Consider the following 19256-nt stretch of genomic DNA (forward strand, 5'->3'; position numbering starts at 1 on the left):
AAAAACCATCACTTTATCTATTCTTGAATGCCACTGTGAAAAAGTGCCAGGTGCATCTGCTTTCCTGAAAAGGCTCTGCAAACAGCAAAGGAGGCTGTAGTAACAATTTTGAGAAAAGGTTGAGACCTCCCCACCCCCATGGGAAACAGAGGGACCAGTCCATCCATCACATTCCAGTTGTGCATTTAAATATGACCAATTACAAATCTGATTATACAGAAAAAAACCCAAATGATATACTTCTTGAGAACATGTACCTCAAAACGTGAAGCAGGGTTTTTCCTAAATTGATCTCGTGCTAGAATTATCTGATACTTTGTGAGAGAAGGTATTTCATGTCGTGGTAACACCTGGAGTCTAGTTAGCCGACTAGTAAAAATTTCCAAGACCTGAACATAAAACAGAAGACACAATTTTTGGAATGTCACAAGTGGTTCTGCATAGCATAGAGAAACAATTCTCAGTATGAGCTATCTCGCAGCAGGTTGAACCAAGTAGAGCTCAAGGCTTTGAAACAAGAAGTGATTTAATCTCTTACATTTTACTTGTTGAGAAATCAGAAAAACAAAGCAGCTTCCTGCATTTCTGCATGACCCCAGATGGTCATTCAGCAACTTTCTCAGAACAAAGGAACAATATTTTTCGATATGTTAATGGTGGGGCAGTGACATGAGAGCAAGAGAGTGATACTTTTGAGGCAGTGTTAAGCCCCTGGAAGACAAACTATTAGCATTTTCAATTTGTCACCATTTATTGCCTGAAATTACACTTACAAAATTCAGGCATTTTGTCACTGAATTCTGATGGCACAAGTGGGGAGAGTGGGTATGTTAAAGACTGCATTCAACTTGCAATTAAATGTTATGCATCCTGAAATCCATGAGTCCTTCTGCTTTAAAAAAAGTCAAAAAAGTCAAGGTTTCATTTGATGCATATTACTTCTTTAAAATCTACACACTGCACATAAAAACGTCTACCCACTCCATTCTAGCAAATAGGATAAATTCATGAATTTAGATACCTTAGGACTTCTAAACAATAATTGGATTCAATCTCTTTTTTGGGAGAAGGAGAAGTATTAGTTAAGGTCTTAGGTAATAGTTCTGCTTCTGTGTGCTCCCAGTCATGGAAATGAAAGAAGAACCACATATGAAATTGAAAAGAAAATTATAAGGTATCAGAATGGTGTATATTGTCTACCTTCCATTTAAGGCTGCTGTCAGAGCAGAGAAGATACAAATGTTCTATAGATAATCCTCAATTTATGACCACAGTTGAGACAGAAATTTCCATTGCTAAGCAATGTGCTTGTAAAGCGAGATCTCACATGACCACATTGCTTAATAATCCCAATCCTGGCACTCCTGGTTACTGTCATAACTCCAGATGTGTGGGACGTTAAGCAGAGGGAGGAGTGCCAGAGAGAGATGGGAGGCCTGGCACAGTCTGCATGAGAGATGAGGGATAGTGTAGCGAAACACGGAGATATTAGGGAAAGAATATTGCTGCAGGTCAGGGAATTCTTGGGGCACTGTGGATCTAAGGCTGCAAGAAACCTTGGCAATGAAGCATAACTCTACGGCCAGCCTTGGAAAGGACTCGGCCAATCCTCAGCTCAGTACAGCCCAGCCCAGCCACATTGTGATGCCCAGCTGACCTTTGCCATTTTCCTGCCCACTACTGACAAGTTATGTCTAACCTGACCATGATGGAATAAAACATAGGACCTCCCACCCCACCCCCCAAAAACCCCAACCCAACAATCAAGGCTCACTGCAGAAATCATTTATCCAGGACACACAGTGTTGAGCTTCAAAGTTTACTGATAGTAGTCACTAAACCCTGAAGCTCAATACATCCCATCACATGGCCACTATAAAAATCTACACCATTATTTTGACATAAACCTACAAAGCCATAAATAAAAAGGACCCAATTATTTGAAAAGATGCCTCCAACATTACTTAAGCCATAGGATAAGACTGGTAGAAAAGTCCTGTTGTTACCCCAAAGGTGGTCATGACTCATTGTATGCTGACCTGGAGTAAGACTTTCTCCTTGGCAAAGTCCGAGTTATACAATTCTCTACTGAGAATACAACTTGTTCCCTATCTCATTTTAATCTTTGTTGGACCAGCTTGTTTTTCCAGACACTTGCATGTTAACAACTATCCTAGGACAACACTTTTGATTTAATTCTTTACAACTGTTCTACTCCTTGTACAATTGTTTCATTTTATAGGAGTTCACTTTTTATTTCCTCTCCTCAAACTTTTTTCACGGAAGGATGTTTTTAATATTTTGTGTACCATTCTGGGCTCCTTTAGGACAAATAGTGGTATAAAAAGAAAGCAATTAGCCCTGTAATAATCAAACAGTAATTAAATGCATTAACCAAAACCAAGACTATAACTACAGAAGACAGTAAATCTGGCCTCTAATATAATGCATCGTTACCTTCTAAAATCAATTATTATTTTTTGAGACTAATGCTAAAGATTTGCTCATTACAAACATTTATAAAGCAATCATAATTACAGCTCATTGTAATGTGATCTTCACAGGGCCAACTAGAAAATGAAACTACAAGATCTCCAAATATCCCTTCTAAGTTCAACATCTAGTTAATTACAAAACTGTCCAACGCCAGTCTCTGAATTCTTCCAAGAATAAACCACAATCTTTGATCAGACATGCTAGAGTGATTTTAATGAGAAACTGCAGGAAAATGCAAACCCAATCAGGGTAATTCACCAACTGTTAAGCATTCTATTGTCAATCTGGTTTAATTACATATGTCACTGTTCGAAGTTTTAAACTACTGAAAAAATAAGTTCAGAAACACACCAGTAAATTCAGTGTTTTTATTTAACAGGCTCAATGAGCAGAACTCCCTTAGCAAAATGTAAAATAAATTTAATTATTAACTTGCATTTCAAGTTGAAGGACTCAGGCTGGAATTAGGAAAGTTTGTTGAAGGAATTGCTGAGACAGAAAGTTGCAGCTACATGAGTGTAACAAATGGTGAGACACTATTGCCTAACAACCAGAATGCTACAAGTCAGAAGGACATGGTAGAAGGATGCTACCTAAGGCACCTCTACTTTATTATAATAGTAAAAGACACACCCCTTTTGATAAGAAAGCTTATTAATATTAACATGTGATGTATGAAGAAAGAGCGTAAAGCAGAAGAAACGAATCAAAAGAAACATGTGCAAAGGAACCAATGATTTATTCTTAGGGTGTTAATTTTTTTAATCATAGCTGCATAAATTTTGCATTTATGCATGGTTCTGGGTCTTGGCTCCTTTAGCTGCTGAGACCCTTTTGCTGGAGTACTCCAATAAAACATGGCATCCTTCATGTCTGGTGGTCTTTATTGGGTACAACAAAGTGTTGACTGAATTTCACCTAATTCTTACATGTTGATTACTACCTTCATTTTCATAATTCTAAAACAGATTAAAACTCACCCGTATGTAAGAACTCTGAATTTCAGTCAATTCTTTCCCAAGTGGGACAACACATTTTTCAATTCGCCGCTCATGAGAATAAGGCTGAATATCAGGAGAATCTTCAGAACAAAGTTCTATGTGAGAAATTAACAGGTTGGTAATAACTTGCTGTACAGCCTGTTAAAAAAAGTTGCAAATAAAATTATGTGCTGCATCTCGGTTAGGCTCATGTTAGCATAATAAAAATCAGATATATTTGGACACAGAGTTTCAGAGTTAAAGTCTTTCAGATCCTTTACTAATCTTCACAGTCTGTAAATATTATAGACAAAAAAGAGAGAAATAAGGAAAAAAATCAAGTTGTCCTACCTGTGGGGTTTGCACCACACATATTAAGATTTAGCACCTAATTATCCTCCACAGAATTGTCTATGTAAGGCTGGCTGTGCATGTATGATTTTTAAATTTTAAAAAATGTTGGGATAATCTTGTGAGTGTATTTCTTTTAAGTTAATTTTAAAAGGTTTTCCCTCAACACTGGTTAAAAAAATTACCCCAAAACATAAAACACCACACTTCACTTCACAATGTACCTATAGAAGATCCCAATAGCTTCCAATATTTTATTAATAGTACCTATTAAGAAGTAGCTTTAGGCCCTTCGCTCCTGTCAGTTTAAACTGTCAGCTGATAAAGAAACTGCATAAGAAGGAAAACAACTTTGGAGAACTGAGATGTGCATTCAAGTATAGCAATAGTTTTAAAAATCAACAGAGTTAATGTATACCGTAATTATTAAAAAAATCTAGCTCCCTCAAGGAAAAGAATTGACTCACCTTTGCATCACTGCCAGGAGTTGCACTTAGAGCCAAAACTCGAAACTCTTTAGTGTATTTACATAATTCTTTCACAACCTGAAGGGAGAATAACTTTCATCACCACTAAGTTTATTCTAATACATCCAAAATAATTCTGATAAAATGCAAAATCTGAACAAAGCAAATTCTGAGTCCCAAATTAGTAGCATCTAACAGAAAATAAAAAAAAAATCAGTTTCTGTAAAATAAATGTATATCTTGCTGAGGTGTAAGCCTGTATTTGTAAACGTATGCTATGTGATAAAATCCATAGACAATATTTATTTTCTGGTTAAGAATTTAAATAGACGGAGTCCCCAGCACCATGAAAATGCACTGCTGAAACTAAACTGCAAAATGGCCAGCTTTCAGTGGGGCATATTTTTGCAGTCGTAAAAACCCCAAAAGGTGGAAGGTTTGAATTATAAACTTTAACTTAAACATTCCACTTTTGGGGGGAATGCCTATTCTAACTTCCACTGTTATTGGTATTGCCAGAAATCAGAGTTTAAATGATGAGATAGATAGCATATCTTCTATCAAAATAGCTGTTAATTTCTCTTTTTCCTTTTATTGCCCTAGGGTCAAATACTTGTTCTAAAAAAATCTTTGTTTTCTTTGCTAATATTCTTACCCAAATTATATTATTTATATGATGCCTCTTCTGCTATGTTGATGTGCAGAAAAAAAGTAGAAAAAGATTAATACCATATCAAAAAGAATCTGGAAACAAGAATAAAATTGAAAAGAAATGCATACTTGGGCTCAATGGCTACAGGTAAAATCGATTTTAAGATTTACTACTTATAACCTAGCCAAGATTTTCCATCTATAGGATGACATTTAGGAGCCACCTAGTGGCAAAAAAGATCTTGTGCCTGTAGGATGAAAAGTGGAATTTTTCAACTCTCATTCTAAAATCCTTTTCCTTTTTTTTTTTTTAATAAAAAGTTTTTTTTATTTTTAACATACATATAATCCAAAGTATACCATTACATCTTAACAAACTTTTTTTAAAAATATCCAATATTATGGTATATCAATTCCTCTTACCATCAAGCCACATCAACTTTCATTTGCTCTTCTGCTTTCCATATACCATATTATAGTCTGTTTTATCTTCAACCTTTCTCCTCTCCCTCTCTCCTCCTCCCTACCTCTTTTCTTCCCTCTGCCATCTCTCTCTTCTCTACTTCCCCTTACTCTCTCCCTCTCCACTCCCCCCTTTCCAAACCTTCCCTATATCCTTCTCTTTTCCTTCCTTCTACTTCCCTCTCTCCTGTCTCCTCTCTCTCTCTCTCTTTCCCTCCCTTCCACTGGTGTATTTCAGCGTCTGAGCAAGCTCCATTTAATATTAGTGGCATTAATAATTATATTCCAGAAAATATTTTCTATATTGCTAATTTTACAAACCTTGTCCTTTTAAAAATATACTTCTATATAGGTTCCATTTATCCACCCCCCCACAAAAAAACCCTCTCTTTTTTGGGCCAAAGTGTGAGCCGAGTTCAGGTTTCCAGCTATCCTCATAATACTATTACATAGTTATACCTCATTAAGCACCCATATTTTTAAAGTCTCGTGTTACAACTTTACTTATGTATTGTTAGGCGTATTTCCAAGTTCCTCCTCCATTTTTCCCCCTTCCCCCTGGTAACTTTTCCAATGAATACTTTTCTTATTTGTAATCCAATATAGTCATTTCACATTCCACCATTAATACATATCAACTGGCCTACTAACCTTGTTCACCTTAGTTAATCTACATTTAATTCCCTTTTACTTACAATCCTTTCTATACCATACATACATATTACATTTCAATTTAAGTTAATTGAAATACACAATAACATATGCCTCACAAACATTCTCCACACTTTTAAAAATCCTATTTCTTGATGCGATCTTTTTCAATACATTCACTGAAGAGTTTATATCAAGGGTGTCAAACTCAAGGCCCATGGGCTGCATCCAGCCCTCAAGATGCTTAAATCTAGCCCTTGGCCGCCCTGGAAATAGCAAAGGACCAGCCCAAGGGTCACAAGTGATGCCAAGAAGCCCCCGCCCCAGCACCCCAAGGTCAGACACAACCCTGATATAGCCCTCAATGAAATCGAGTTTGACACCCCTGGTCTATATAAATATACAATTCTAAATCAGTTAAAAATAGCCTAATGAGATTGTAAAGTGCTCATCAACATTTGGAAGACCCTTTAACAATCTCTAGAGCAGCGGTTTCTTGGTCCAATTTCAAAATCCCTGTTTAGAAATTAGTTTAGAACTTACAGAAAGAGCTGTTTCTCTCCAACTTGCTGCTTGTGAGAGAAAAAGTAAAAAGAAAGAATGAATGCCTACATCGATTTTTAGTTTGGACACACTCATTGTTAGCTCTAGACTAATATGTGCTCCCAACTAGATTGCTTTTTAAATAATAATCTATTCAAAGACAGAGTATAAGTTTGTACAATCCACACTACCTGACAATACGCATGATTTCCAAGAGCTTTATGGGCCTCATCAATAACCAGGCATTTAATTTCTGCTGCTGGACATGTGCCCCGAGAAAGATCATTTGCCATTATTTGAGGAGTGAGAAAGAAGACCCTTCTGCTGCGCCAGATTTCTTTCCGATCAACAATTTGGGTACCTCCTAGAGAAAAAGATAAGAAAAATTTGTATGTCTAAACATACATAACACAGCCATTTACTAGCAATTAATATGAGCTACATATTCTAGCAGAGTTTACATTGAATGCATTCTTATAAATTTAAAAATTAGCCTTCAGGTTTTTTCATTGCTAGCCAGAAAAACATTATAAGTGACAGAATTTCAGAATGATACCAGTAGTACTGTACTGAAAATAGAAAATTACTTGCATTTTGCATAGAGTACTGGTCAGCAATCATATTGTCACAGATCAAATTGAGGAAATTCAGTTGAACTATTTTTTTCTTTAAAATCCACCTAATCAGTTGAATTACAAATCACCAAATGGTTGCACTAGCTTGGAAAACAGAAAGTACAATTCAAAGTCCCAGCAAGTCTGATTCATTCATTGCAAGGTATCTGCTGTGCTTGGGTACTAGAAGCCTACATATTCACAAACAGACACACACAGACACACAAACACACATTTCATCTTGTAAAAAATTTACTCAAGATAATCAGGATTAAATCCTCTACCCATTTTAAGTATGCAGAGCAGTTCTTAAAATGGGATAATTACTCCCAAGGAAGTAATTTGAACATATCTTGGAGTAATGGCGTAACAGAGACAGCCCCTGCCAAAATACTTGAGTAAACAATAGTCAAATTTGTGGGAATAATTATATTTGAGACTAAGAAAAAGGATAATTGAATCAAACAATTTAAGAAATCCCACTCTGAAAGGATTTAATGGCTAGAATTAATCACATTTCTATTTTGGGTGGAAACAGACTTGTTGAAAGTCAAAAATTAGCACATAAGCAAGAATGCAAATAATCCATAAGGAAAAAACTAAGAAATACCGGTAACAACAGGTATCACAGCCTTTCCCCCTAAGTTATGCAGCTTTGTTCAGAAGACTGGATTTTGCAAATAAATATGTAACACATGAAAATAAATTAACAAGGATCTAACTTGTGTTGCTCCTAAAAGTCACAACTGTTACTCAAATTTATTTTGTGTAGAGAAATACACACAGCACTTTTTGGTGTTTATTTTTAAAAACAAGACTGTTGAATAAGGTACAAGATAAACCCTACAATGAAACCATTAACCCAGTCATAGCTTAATATATATGGGATGCCAGCCACATCAACAGGAATCAGGCTGCTTGGAAGTGCTGGTGGTATCGATCCAACCAAAACAGGCACGTAAAAAGGATTGTTGGAAGAAAAATCCAAGCTGGGAGAAAGACGCCGGAAACCACATGGAGGCTGACTGGGGAAAAAAGTTCATTGATAAACAGAACCACACACATAGACAGCAAGCAGTTCTGGGTCAGCAGGTGGATTTTTATTCCATCATAATATTAAAAAAATGATTATTCTTTATAAATATTTTATATAATTTATATAATTTTTACACCCTTTATACTTTACATAAATGACCTTTGCGATCATATCATAAGCAACTGCATTCTCTTCGCTGATGATGTAAAACTATTCAACACCACTGACAATGCTAGTGCCCTACAAAGAGACCTTGACTATGTGTCAGAATGGTCAAACAATTGGCAACTCCAAATCTCAACCAACAAATGCTCTGTCTTACACATTGGCGAAAGACATCAGAACACCAAATACAAGCTGGGCGAACATCACCTTGTGGATGACCCTCACTCCCATCCCTCACTCCATCAAGGACCTGGGAGTACTCATTTCTAACGATCCAAGGGCCAGAGCCCACTGTAACAGCATTGCCAAAAAGGCATTAAGAGTTTTTAACCTAATCTTGCAAAGCTTCTTCTCGGATAATATTCTATTTAAAGTAGAGCATATAAAACCTTTGCTAGACCAATTCTCGAATACAGTTCAACTATCTGGAACCCGCAATACATATCAGACATTAATACAATTGAGGGAGTCCAGAGATATTTCAGAAGAATCCTCCACTCCTCTGCTCACAACAGAATACCCTACACCACCAGACTTGAAATTTAAAAAGAGATAAAAGAGATGTCTTATTCTGGAACTTCTTTTCAACTTCAGTCTTACAGCTCTGCTCCCACCGCACTAGGGATCACACCCCACTTAGCTTCCCACGGATCAAAGACACTTAAGTCGGCTCATGCGAAAACACTGAGCCACAGGCAGGGGGTGACCCACCCGTCATCTCGGCCATATGTGAAGCGGGGATGCCCAGGAGGCGGGCGCACGCCTCCCGTTGCTGAGCCACCAAAGGCTTGGTCGGGGCCAGGAAGAGGATCTTGCCGCCGGGGAACCACCGGTAGAAATTGTACATGACCACGGCGGCTACCAATGTTTTGCCCAGCCCCGTCGGCAGGCAGAGCAGCGTGTTGGCCAGGAGCGCTTCCCACGACGCTCGGACCTGGTAGGCGCGCTCCTCCACGCAGCCGCCGGACGGAAACATCCACAGAGCGCCCGGCGCGCCGCCGATGAATCCCCGGGCAGCAGAAGCGCCTGACGGAGAGGTCCAGGAGGGCGAATCCGCTGCTTCGGCTTCTATGGCTGCAGCCAACAGCGCTGCCTCTTCTTCTTCTTCTTTTTCCTCCTCCTCTTCCACCGCCGGCGCTGGAGTCGGCTGCGCTCCCCATGTTTGGAAGAGCGTGGCCTGCCGGCTTCTGCCTTTCATTTCAGCAGCGCCGCCGCCGCCGATGCCCTCCCGCTGTTCTCCCGCAACTCCTCTCAATGGGCAGCGACGCCATCTTGAGGGCCGGCGAAAAACGCGCCAGCTCCGAGGAGGACCCTGATTGGCCCAGCCTAAGAAAGGCGGATCGGTCACGTGAACCATTATTCCGCCTTTTTTAAAAAAAACACTAAAGAAGGCGAATAAACGTGTTGCAGGATCCAATCTGAGCCGGTCATCGGGTTGAGAGGTTTTTGTCTGCCGAACTTTCGGATTCGTGCTGGAGCCCATCTTCTTTCTGGGAACTTCCAAAATTTCTGGTCCCGGTGACCGACCCAGATTGGATCCTTAACTTTTTTTTTAAATTTGCTTCTTAGAGAAAGAGAGGTTCCGACAAAGGAGGGACCGATCCCCCCCCCCGTTCATTATTGAAGCGCCTGCAGACATGAAACTAAAATGCGATCTCTCTTTCAACGAGTCACTTGCAAGACTTTTTGAAAAAGAACTCTTAGGAATATGACACGCCAGCATTTGGCTTTTTTAACTCTCAAAACTCTTTTTCCCGCTATGTATTCAGAATGGAGTGTGATTAATGTGTGGGTGTGGGTGGGTGTGAGAGAAAGAGAACCTAAGTATATGTGTGTGCATGTATGTGTATGGAAATATATATTCTTTTGAGGGCATCAGAATTCCATTTTTAATATGTGCCAGTATGCTCACAGAAGAAAGTGTCAATAAAGGTTATCTTATCTTAAATCTCCATTCCTTGATGTTAAAAAAACTTTGTCATTAACATCCACGCTTAAGTTTTCTTACAATCGCCCAAGTCTTGACGAAGCAGGAGACTACTCTTCCTAGCATACCTTGCGAAGATTTCCTGTTATTGTTGGATTCATTTCTCTATAGCTTGGTTTCGTGTTTTTAATTCCCAATGCACCACGCAGTCCCACTATACGAAGAAGTGGAAATATAAGGGAGAAGAAGGATTTTTAAAGGGAACAACCAACTTGTAACGAAATTCCATTTTAATGGATGCCGATTAGTGTACATTCAAAGTGACCATAAAGTTAGTTAGTTAGTTTCTTTCTTTCTTTCTTTCTTTCTTTCTTTCTTTCTTTCTTTCTTTCTTTCTTTCTCTCTCTCTTTCTTTCTTTCTTTCTTTCTTTCTTTCTTTCTTTCTTTCTTTCTTTCTTTCTTTCTTTCTTTCTTTCTTTCTTTCTTTCTTTCTTTCTCTTCCTTGCTTTTCTTTCTTTATATTTAGCAATCCATCCATCCACCTACTACAATAGCCAGCATGCATCAGAAATTGCTCCGCCGGTTTGGCTTTTGCGTCCACCCAATCACGTAACAGGAGCCTCTGCTTTCTCGGGTAGAACTACGCTATCCAGCATGCCCAGCGGGAAGAGACGTACGGAACCGCGTATGGATGGAGGCGGCGTGGCGCGCTAAGCGTGCTGGAATTGCATTTCGTGCTGTGAGGCTTGTGAGGGGCGGCTGAAGGGTTCCCGGACTTTCCGCTAGTAAGGCGATGTAATGGCGGACCGCGCGCGTCCTTGGAGCCTGGAGGAGCTGCGGAGTGAGGAACTGCCCAAGCGGGAGATTGTCCACTTTCTGCAGGAGCAAGCGGCACACAGGGTGGGCGGTCCGAGGCGCGATCTGACGGGTGGGCAGGCTCCATTCATATGTTCATGCGGGGCTATGTTGGACGCGTGTAGCTTTCATTTGGCCAGAAGATCTGTGCAAAATTGCGAAGTCCCCTCTGCTCCTCCTCCTCCTCCTCCTTTTTTGTCCTCGTTGTCCAATTTCCTTTACTCAGGGCTCCCTCTTTCTTTAACCCTGTCTCGCTCTTCGAAGCAAGCCATATAGACAGATTTCTTCGGAGGGGATGAGAGCCTTTCAGTGGGATCGCGTTGTCTTTCCTCCCCTTTTTCATTTCACGTGACTGCGGCATTCCCACATGCCAGCTTGGGTTGTGGTCGTAAGCATGGCGGCGGGGGTGGGGGGGACAACCTTCCCACGAGGTGAGGGGTGAGGCGAGAGAGGATAGGGATTGCTGATTCCATTACTGACAGGCCAGGATAAAGTAATTTATAATTATAGATAGGGCGTGCACTAATTCATCCTTGCACATTTTAATGCATTGATCCCCCCCCCTATTATTTGTTGATTGATCATTGGATGCCATTCACATACTTTGCCTTGAATTTCAGAGCATAGCAAAACATTAAAATAACCTCCTGCTGCCGGCAATAGTCTTTAATTTTTTGAAATGCAAGAAAACTGCCCATTGGCTAATGCATCAAAAACAAGGCCTTGGAAAGGATTTCCTATAGCCATTCATCTGCTTTCTGTGTTAACATGAAAGGAATTGCTAGGGGATTAAAAAAAAAAACCCTTCAAAATTTTTCAAATTGAAATAGTTCAGATGACTCCAGGAAGCTTCCAGTTTAAAGTGTATAACTGAAAGCGTCCTTCAGTTGTACAGTACCTTATATTTTTAATTTTAGCTAAACTAGATTTATGGACGTGAGATCATAGACATTTTTATTTGGAATACTGTGAAATTGTGATTTGTTTTTAAATTTATTTAAAGCTGATCTGCAATTTCATAGCTTACTTACATTGCAAATTAATTTGTTTATCTTCCATAAAATTGGCAGATATGAAAAATCAAGAGGAACAGGATTTTCACTGTGCGCTTTGCTCTTTTTCTGTCTTTATGATTGGGTTCTCTTCTGCAGTTTGCTGTCACCAATCTGAATGGAATTCTAAGTATAAGAATCACACGTTTTTAGATTCCAGGAGCAATAATTGGATTTATTTGATGCTACTAGAACCTTTAGAGACTTTAAATTTCCATATTGTAAGTGTAGATACTATTCCAGCTCACTTTGCAGTATACGAAAACTTGTCTTTTACCACAGGTAGCCGAACTAATCTTAAGTTTTGTTTGTAGTTTCTTGCAGAGCACAAGTTGCTTGGTCAGATAAAAAATGTGGCCAAAACAGCTAGTAAGGATCAGTTAATAACAGCATATAACCAACTCTTTGAAACAAAGGTAAGTCTTACGCTTGCTTACTTTACCAGTGCTTTATTTGTAAACTGAACAAGGATAAAAAGCTCAGTGGAGAGATCTAGTATTTTTTCTACAAAAGGTGCTGAGAATCTCTACTTTAAAAGACTGCTGTGCTGAAGAAATGATTGCCTTTGTTCTTTGACTGTTGTTGAACTTTCTGCTTGAAAGAAAAAAAAATAAAACTTTGATTTGAGTTTTGATTATTAAGTAGATCATGGTTATGAAAGTGACTAGTATTTACTATTTTAAATAAGTAAAGAGTTGATTTTATAACCACCATATTTTTCGGTGTATAAGATGCAATTTTTCCCCCTCAAAAAAGTGGGTGGAAGTGTCTGTGCGCGAAAGTTGCTGAAGCTCTGCCTACCCTCCAGCCCCCACACTTTGGCCTCTGCCTCCAAGCAATTTACCTCCTTGCAGAAAACAGCCTGCTCAGCTTCAGCCCAGCCTGATTTACAACAAACAGCTGATTGGTGGTTGATCGGCCTCCTGGAATACTGCCTATCAGCCATTCCAGGTTACAGGGATCGCCACTGCATGCCCCATTTTTGTCCTATTCCAAGAGGCAGGGATCCCTGCCGCCTGGAACAGGCCCTCTGTTCTGCCTCCACGCGCCCCATTTTTGTCCCATTCTATGAGGCAGGGATCCCCACCACCTGGAACAGGCCCTGTGTTCTGCCTCTGTGGGACCCATTTTTGTCCTATTCCAAGAGGCAGGGATTCCTGCCACCTGGAACAGGCCCTGTGTTCAGCCTCCTCGCGCCCCATTTTTATCCCATTCCATGAGGCAGGGATCCCCACCACCTGGAACAGGCCAAAAATGGGATACTTGGAGGCTGAACACAGAGTGCATGGAGGCAGCCATAGGTGGCAGTGGCGATGGGTAGCGTGATCCCCGCAGCCTGGAACCACTGATAGGAGGTATTCTGGGAGGCCAATCCAATCACCAATCAGCTTTTTGTGCTAAATAAGGCTGTGCTGAAGCTGACCAGGTTGTTTGCTGCAAGGAGGTAAATTGCTGGGAGGAAGAGGCAGAATTTTTTTTTCTGTTTTCCTCCCCAAAAGGTAGGTGCGTCTTATAGTCCGAAAAATACGTTATATTATGTAACTTACTGCACCAAATGAAGATGGAAATCACTTTTTGTTTTCTTTCTCCTCACTTTCTCCACTCTTTCTTTCTTCCCACCTTTCCTTTCCCTTTTTTTGAATTGTCTTTATTTATATTTCTATTTTATATTAAGTAAAAACTTTAAAAACTATATTTTTAAAGCAATTTTTGTTTAAATACCTATATTTAGTGCTTCCAGCCAGAGTAAGATGAGTGTATAAATATGGTCAAACTAGCTTTTAAAACTTGTGTTACATGAATGTTTTCTCCAGAATATTATTTCAATTAAATTTCATCGTTTTAATGTGGACCTACTATATAGTATTGATACATTTTATATGGCAGAACTATAATGACATTTTAGAGAAAGATTTTATGATTGCACCTATAAAATGTAAGTGCAACACCTTGAACATTCAAAATATAATAAGAAGGATTACGTTCATATTATTCAATATTATAATAATATATCAGGGGACAATAAAATAGAGCAGGGGTCCTCATCCCCCAAGCCACACCCTGGTAGCAAGCCCTGCTGCCGCCGGCTGTCTACAGAGAAGTTGGGGACTGCCGGAATAAAAAACAAAGAATTGGCAAAAATCACAAAGTGTCACGTTTCTTAAAATTGACGTTGAAAGGTTCTAGCAAATGGCTATGGTGGTACAAGTGATTATAGACACACTGTCTGCCATATTACAAAAAATCTTGGGTGGCACTTATACAAACTCCAGATTGACAAAAAAAAAAGTCTAATTGCCAATGGCCACGTTGCTTAGCTACATACATATACTACAATGATACATTACAACATCCTGCGTTCTTGGTAAGAACTTGGATGTTTACAAAGGTCAACAGCTAAAGTACTGGCAGCTGTGATTTCACATCATTGTGAACACATATGCTCAAATGGCTCCTTTGCTAGATGCACATTTTTAATCCCCTTTGTCTAGAGTTGTATAATTGTTTTTAATCATACTTACTTTTTAATCTGGATTTTATATACTTTATTTATTGTTTAATTGTTGTATATGACCTAAAATGTGTTTTGCGAAATGGGCAACTATAAAACTTGATTAATAAATATTCTTCATAGCGCTATTATAACTTTCTTAGGTAGATCACTAAAATGTATATTTCCCAGAGCTTTAAGGACACGGAGAGCACTGAACAAGTGGCAGAACAGCTAAAAAATATCAAGATTGATGAAAACCAACCCAGAAAGACAAAATCTGAAGAAGTTGTTGATGAGGTAAGTTGGGAAGTACCTCAATAATTTTTTTTCAATTTCTGCTAGGTGAGTAAATAAAAGAAACATATACAAATGAGAAAGGACATTAAATAATACAACTAACATAGTTGGGATATGTAAGACAAGTACTTTTCTCTATTGAAAATAATGCTGTAATTATAAAACATATTCTACAAAATAGATCAATACTGTATAGCTATTTAAATTTAAGTTCTGTGATAGTTGTTTCTGATTTTGAATTGGTAGTGATTCTATTACGATCATTTGATCTTTTGGAGTTCTCACTTCTGAAATCAGTTGCATTTTTCATATATGTAGCAACGTGATCAACTCAAATTTGAACACATACTTCTTTTAAAATAAAATTTATATAATCAATCTTAATGGCATATGTCACAAACTTCCATATATATTTTTAAGAATAAAGTTTATTGTAGAAGACATTTCTGGATATGTGTGTGCAAAATGATATCATTCTTAGTTTTACCCTTTTTGGGACCAGCTATAAAGCCATTTGGAAATAATTTTCAGTTCAATAGTGATCTTATAATTGAGCTATTAATTAGCAGTTTATCGAGATGCTAAAAAAGATACTGTTGCAAATAAATAACTCCTGCCATAGGAGGGACAGAATTCCTATAAAATGTATATTTCTCTGAGTGTATGAAAAGGAAAGTGGACTGTATATCATTCTAAAGATATACTATCTTTGAACAACTTTGAACATCTGTATTTTTAAAATAGTGAAGTTTTACTGTTTTCTTTCTTTCCACTTTTATTGCAGACTTCCCCAAAATATACCAAGTCAATTCTGAAAAAGGGGGATAAAACCAACTTTCCAAAAAAGGGGGATATTGTTCATTGCTGGTATACAGGCAAGCTGCAAGATGGAACCGTTTTTGACACTAATATTCAGTCAAGTAAGTGCTTAGACAACTCTTTAAAAAAAAGTTTGCAAAGCTTTTAAAGATTCAAGTAGTCTTCATTGAAGGGCAGGATGATAGAGCTGCAGTGTCTCTCAAACAATAAATTGGAGCCGAGTAAGAGTCTAAACGCTCTACATTTTGCATTTGTTCAACCCATCTTGGAAAAAGATGGAAAAGCTTAAAAATATATTTTATTCCACTTTTATTATTTTTATAAATATAATTCAAGGTGGCAAACACACTTGATATTCTCTCCTCCTCTGATTTTCACAATAGCAACCCTGTTTTAACAGTTTGTTAAAACTGCAAAGGGAGTTGGGCTGAGTTGACTTTCATGCCTAAGATAGTACTAGAACTCAGTTTCTTGATTTTTAGCCTGGTGCCTTAAAAATCTACAGCAGGCTTTAGGCTTTACTATTCTTGTAAATCAAGTCTGGTCTTCCCTACAGTGTATTTTGTAACCAGAAAGGAGAAAGATGCAAGATTTGAACTTGGTAAGCATTCCCTGTTAATCTGATAGTTTGCAACCAAATCTATCTTTCAGGTTCAAAGAAGAAAAAAGCATCTAAACCACTGAGCTTCAAAGTTGGTGTTGGAAAAGTGATTCGAGGTGTAAGTGTGCTAATGTGGGGTGACTGGGTGTGTCAGGTTCTCATACTCTTTCATTATTAGAAAATAGTTTTGGTTCTGCAGCTGTTCATCCATATGTCTGTTTCTTTCAATAAGAGGCAGCATTGGGTATATGTGATCCCATGAACCCTTTAGATTCTATCCTGCCAGGAATCAGAGAGAACACCATGGGAAGTCTGCCCATCATCTATTTCCTGCAGATCTTGGACCAGTGTCCAATTTGTCATAATTAGAGGTTTTGGGAGAGGGGTGTGTCATACATACATCATCACATCCATGATGTATATCATATATTGCAGATGTCACTTCTAATACTTTCCTTAGTATTAGAAGACAGAATACTGTAATTTTTAGCTTTGTAAATCTGTATTCATGACCTGTGATATTGCGGTCTCTGGGTCTAATTAATTGAGTCCAATCTACTTAATTTTCAGATGAATTTTGATGAAAGTATCTTGTACTACTTCTAAATAATATCTAGCATGTGTTGTGTGGAAATCTTAACCCAAAAAAACCCCTTCAGCAGCAATGGAGAATGAAAAAGAATCTGATTTTGTTAAAACTAACCAAAATATGTTTCTTTTCTATTTTTCAGTGGGATGAAGCCTTATTAACAATGAGCAAAGGAGAAAAGGCTAATTTGGAAATTGAGTCGGAATGGGCTTATGGGAAGAAAGGACAACCTGATGCCAAGTATCCTGCTGACATTTATCTTTATGTAGAGTGTAAAAACCATTTTTCCTATACAATAGAGATTAAGAGAGCATATTTTTTCCCCAACAATTTTACAGTGTTGCAGAAGTCCCCATTGTTGTTCATAATATTGTCTTAATTGACAGATACATCAGTGGGATAGATCTTCATTGACAGATCCCTAACTGTCAAAAGAACTGGAAAGACTTCCCAGGGGCGGGGAGATATGGAGGTGGGACAGAATAAGGCAAAGTTCAAGTGGTAATCCTCAGTACACTCAAAGCAGAAGGGGGGGGGGGCTATGTCTGATTTAATGATGTTATCTTGTTGCCTAATCTTCATGACCTAGTCAGTTATTTTTAATTGTCTACAGTAAAGATTTGATTGGGGAGAGAGAGGGAGGCTTCTTAAATTGAAGTATCTAAGGATTAATAGGTAGAAAAGAAAAAATGGGCATTGGTGGGTGGTTACCGTTTCCCTGAAAATAAGCCCTCCCCAAAAATATTGTAACATAGCAGCAGCCATGAGGTGACCCCGCTCGCCGCCTCCTGCACCTCAAAAATAGTAAGATCTGCCCAAAAATAAGGCCAAGTGCTTATTTCGGGGGTCAAAAGAAAATAAGACCCTGCCTTATTTTCAGAGAAACACAGTAGAATACTTCAGATTTTCAATTTCATGCTTAACATTTTCTAAGGGGCAACAATGCCTAGTTACTTTTCATTTATGATCATTACAGGTAGTCCTCGATTTGGGACAATTGAGCCCAAAATTTCTGTTGCTAACTGAAACATTTGTTAAGTGAGGTTTTCCATTTTACAACTTTTCTTGCCAGTTAAGTGAATCACTGTAGTTGTTAGTCAAACTGCTGTTAAGTGAGTCTGGCTTCACTGTTGACTTTGTTTGTTAGAAGGTTGAAAAGGGGAACATATGACCTTGGGACACTGCAGCCATCATAAATGAGTCAATTGCCAAATGTCTAAATTTTCATCATGTGACCATGGGGATGCTACAATGGTCAGAAGTGTGAAAAATGGTCACAAGTGACTTTTTTCAGTGACTTTTTTCAGTGCCTTTGTAACTTTGCACAGCTAAATTAACTGTCATAACTCAAGGACTATCTGTAATCGGTTGCCAAAGCTCCCTTCTGAGTTATACACTGAACAAGAATAACTTGCAACTTAGAAAAAAATTACACAAACATTTAACTATAGGTACATTTGCAACCACAATCTACTATATAAGAATTTCCTTAACTTCTATTTCAGGATTCCACCCAATGCAAAACTTTTCTTTGAAATTGAACTGGTAGATATTGAATGATGTATTGTCGCCTCTTCAGTCTTGAATATTTGTGAAGACACAGTACTTCCGATTTCAGGGAAATGCAAACGTGGCCTTTTATCTGATAGATGGAGGAGTCAAAAGACTCTTATTGCAATTACAGTACAATGTCTGTATTACTAAAAAGTAGTTTATACGTGGCTTTGACTGATGTTTTGTAGCAAGGACTTGGAAAAAATACTCTAATTTATTAAGCACTTTAAGACATTTTAAGGTCAGGGTTTCTGATTTGCTGGGTTATAATTTCTATCCCTTTCAACCCAAATTACCACATTTTACTAATTTATTTTAGTCTACCTGATTACAAAGAATGGGGGGTTACGTTTAAATCACTTATCTTAATCTTGCAGGCATACAATATCAGAATAGCATGGAGTAGGGTGGTAAATTCAACTAGAGCATACATATCCAGTCAGATGTACACCGTGTTGTATTCCAGGATGTTCTTATTTTGAAAGCAGATTAATATAAGAAAAGAGTACAATTAAGAATTTTTGGAACAAATGCGCCACTGGGCTTTTGTAACTTATAGTAACAACAATTTCCATACCTGCAAAATTTCAAAATCAATGCATAAAGGAAACCTGGAACTAAATAGCAGTACAGGTGAAACCATCAGAAAGCT

General features: G+C 38.2%; 2 protein-coding genes across 2 annotated transcripts in view; one reads left to right on the plus strand and one right to left on the minus strand.

Annotated features, from left to right (window-relative positions):
* Window positions 1–9614, minus strand: part of FANCM (FA complementation group M) — a 45186-nt gene extending 35572 nt beyond the window's left edge. Inside the window, exons 1-5 of the mRNA XM_087729100.1 lie at window positions 9128–9614; window positions 6793–6965; window positions 4295–4372; window positions 3477–3635; window positions 258–389 (exon numbers count right to left, since the gene is read on the minus strand). Of these exons, the coding sequence (XP_087585226.1) occupies window positions 258–389; window positions 3477–3635; window positions 4295–4372; window positions 6793–6965; window positions 9128–9614 (1029 nt within the window). The remainder of the gene's footprint in view (window positions 1–257; window positions 390–3476; window positions 3636–4294; window positions 4373–6792; window positions 6966–9127) is intronic.
* A 1412-nt stretch (window positions 9615–11026) lies between these two features.
* Window positions 11027–18771, plus strand: FKBP3 (FKBP prolyl isomerase 3). Its single transcript, XM_087729144.1, has 7 exons — window positions 11027–11243; window positions 12565–12666; window positions 14934–15041; window positions 15826–15961; window positions 16512–16579; window positions 17193–17290; window positions 18556–18771. The coding sequence occupies exons 1-7, from the start codon at window positions 11142–11144 to the stop codon at window positions 18608–18610; spliced, it is 669 nt and encodes a 222-aa protein (XP_087585270.1). The 5' UTR covers window positions 11027–11141; the 3' UTR covers window positions 18611–18771.
* Window positions 18772–19256: the final 485 nt, after the last annotated feature.

Source organism: Thamnophis sirtalis, unplaced genomic scaffold, assembly GCF_051295495.1.
Source record: "Thamnophis sirtalis isolate CommonGarterSnake01/CBP01778 unplaced genomic scaffold, rThaSir2_p1.2 scaffold_1, whole genome shotgun sequence".
Classification (NCBI taxonomy): Eukaryota; Metazoa; Chordata; class Lepidosauria; order Squamata; family Natricidae; genus Thamnophis; species Thamnophis sirtalis.

Coding starts and splice junctions, on each gene's coding strand:
- FKBP3 (XM_087729144.1), top strand. CDS start 11,142: ATGGCGGACCGCGCGCGTCCTTGGAGCCTGGAGGAGCTGCGGAGTGAG. Junction 12,667..14,933: donor ACCAACTCTTTGAAACAAAG/GTAAGTCTTACG, acceptor TATATTTCCCAG/AGCTTTAAGGACACGGAGAG. Junction 16,580..17,192: donor TTGGAAAAGTGATTCGAGGT/GTAAGTGTGCTA, acceptor TCTATTTTTCAG/TGGGATGAAGCCTTATTAAC.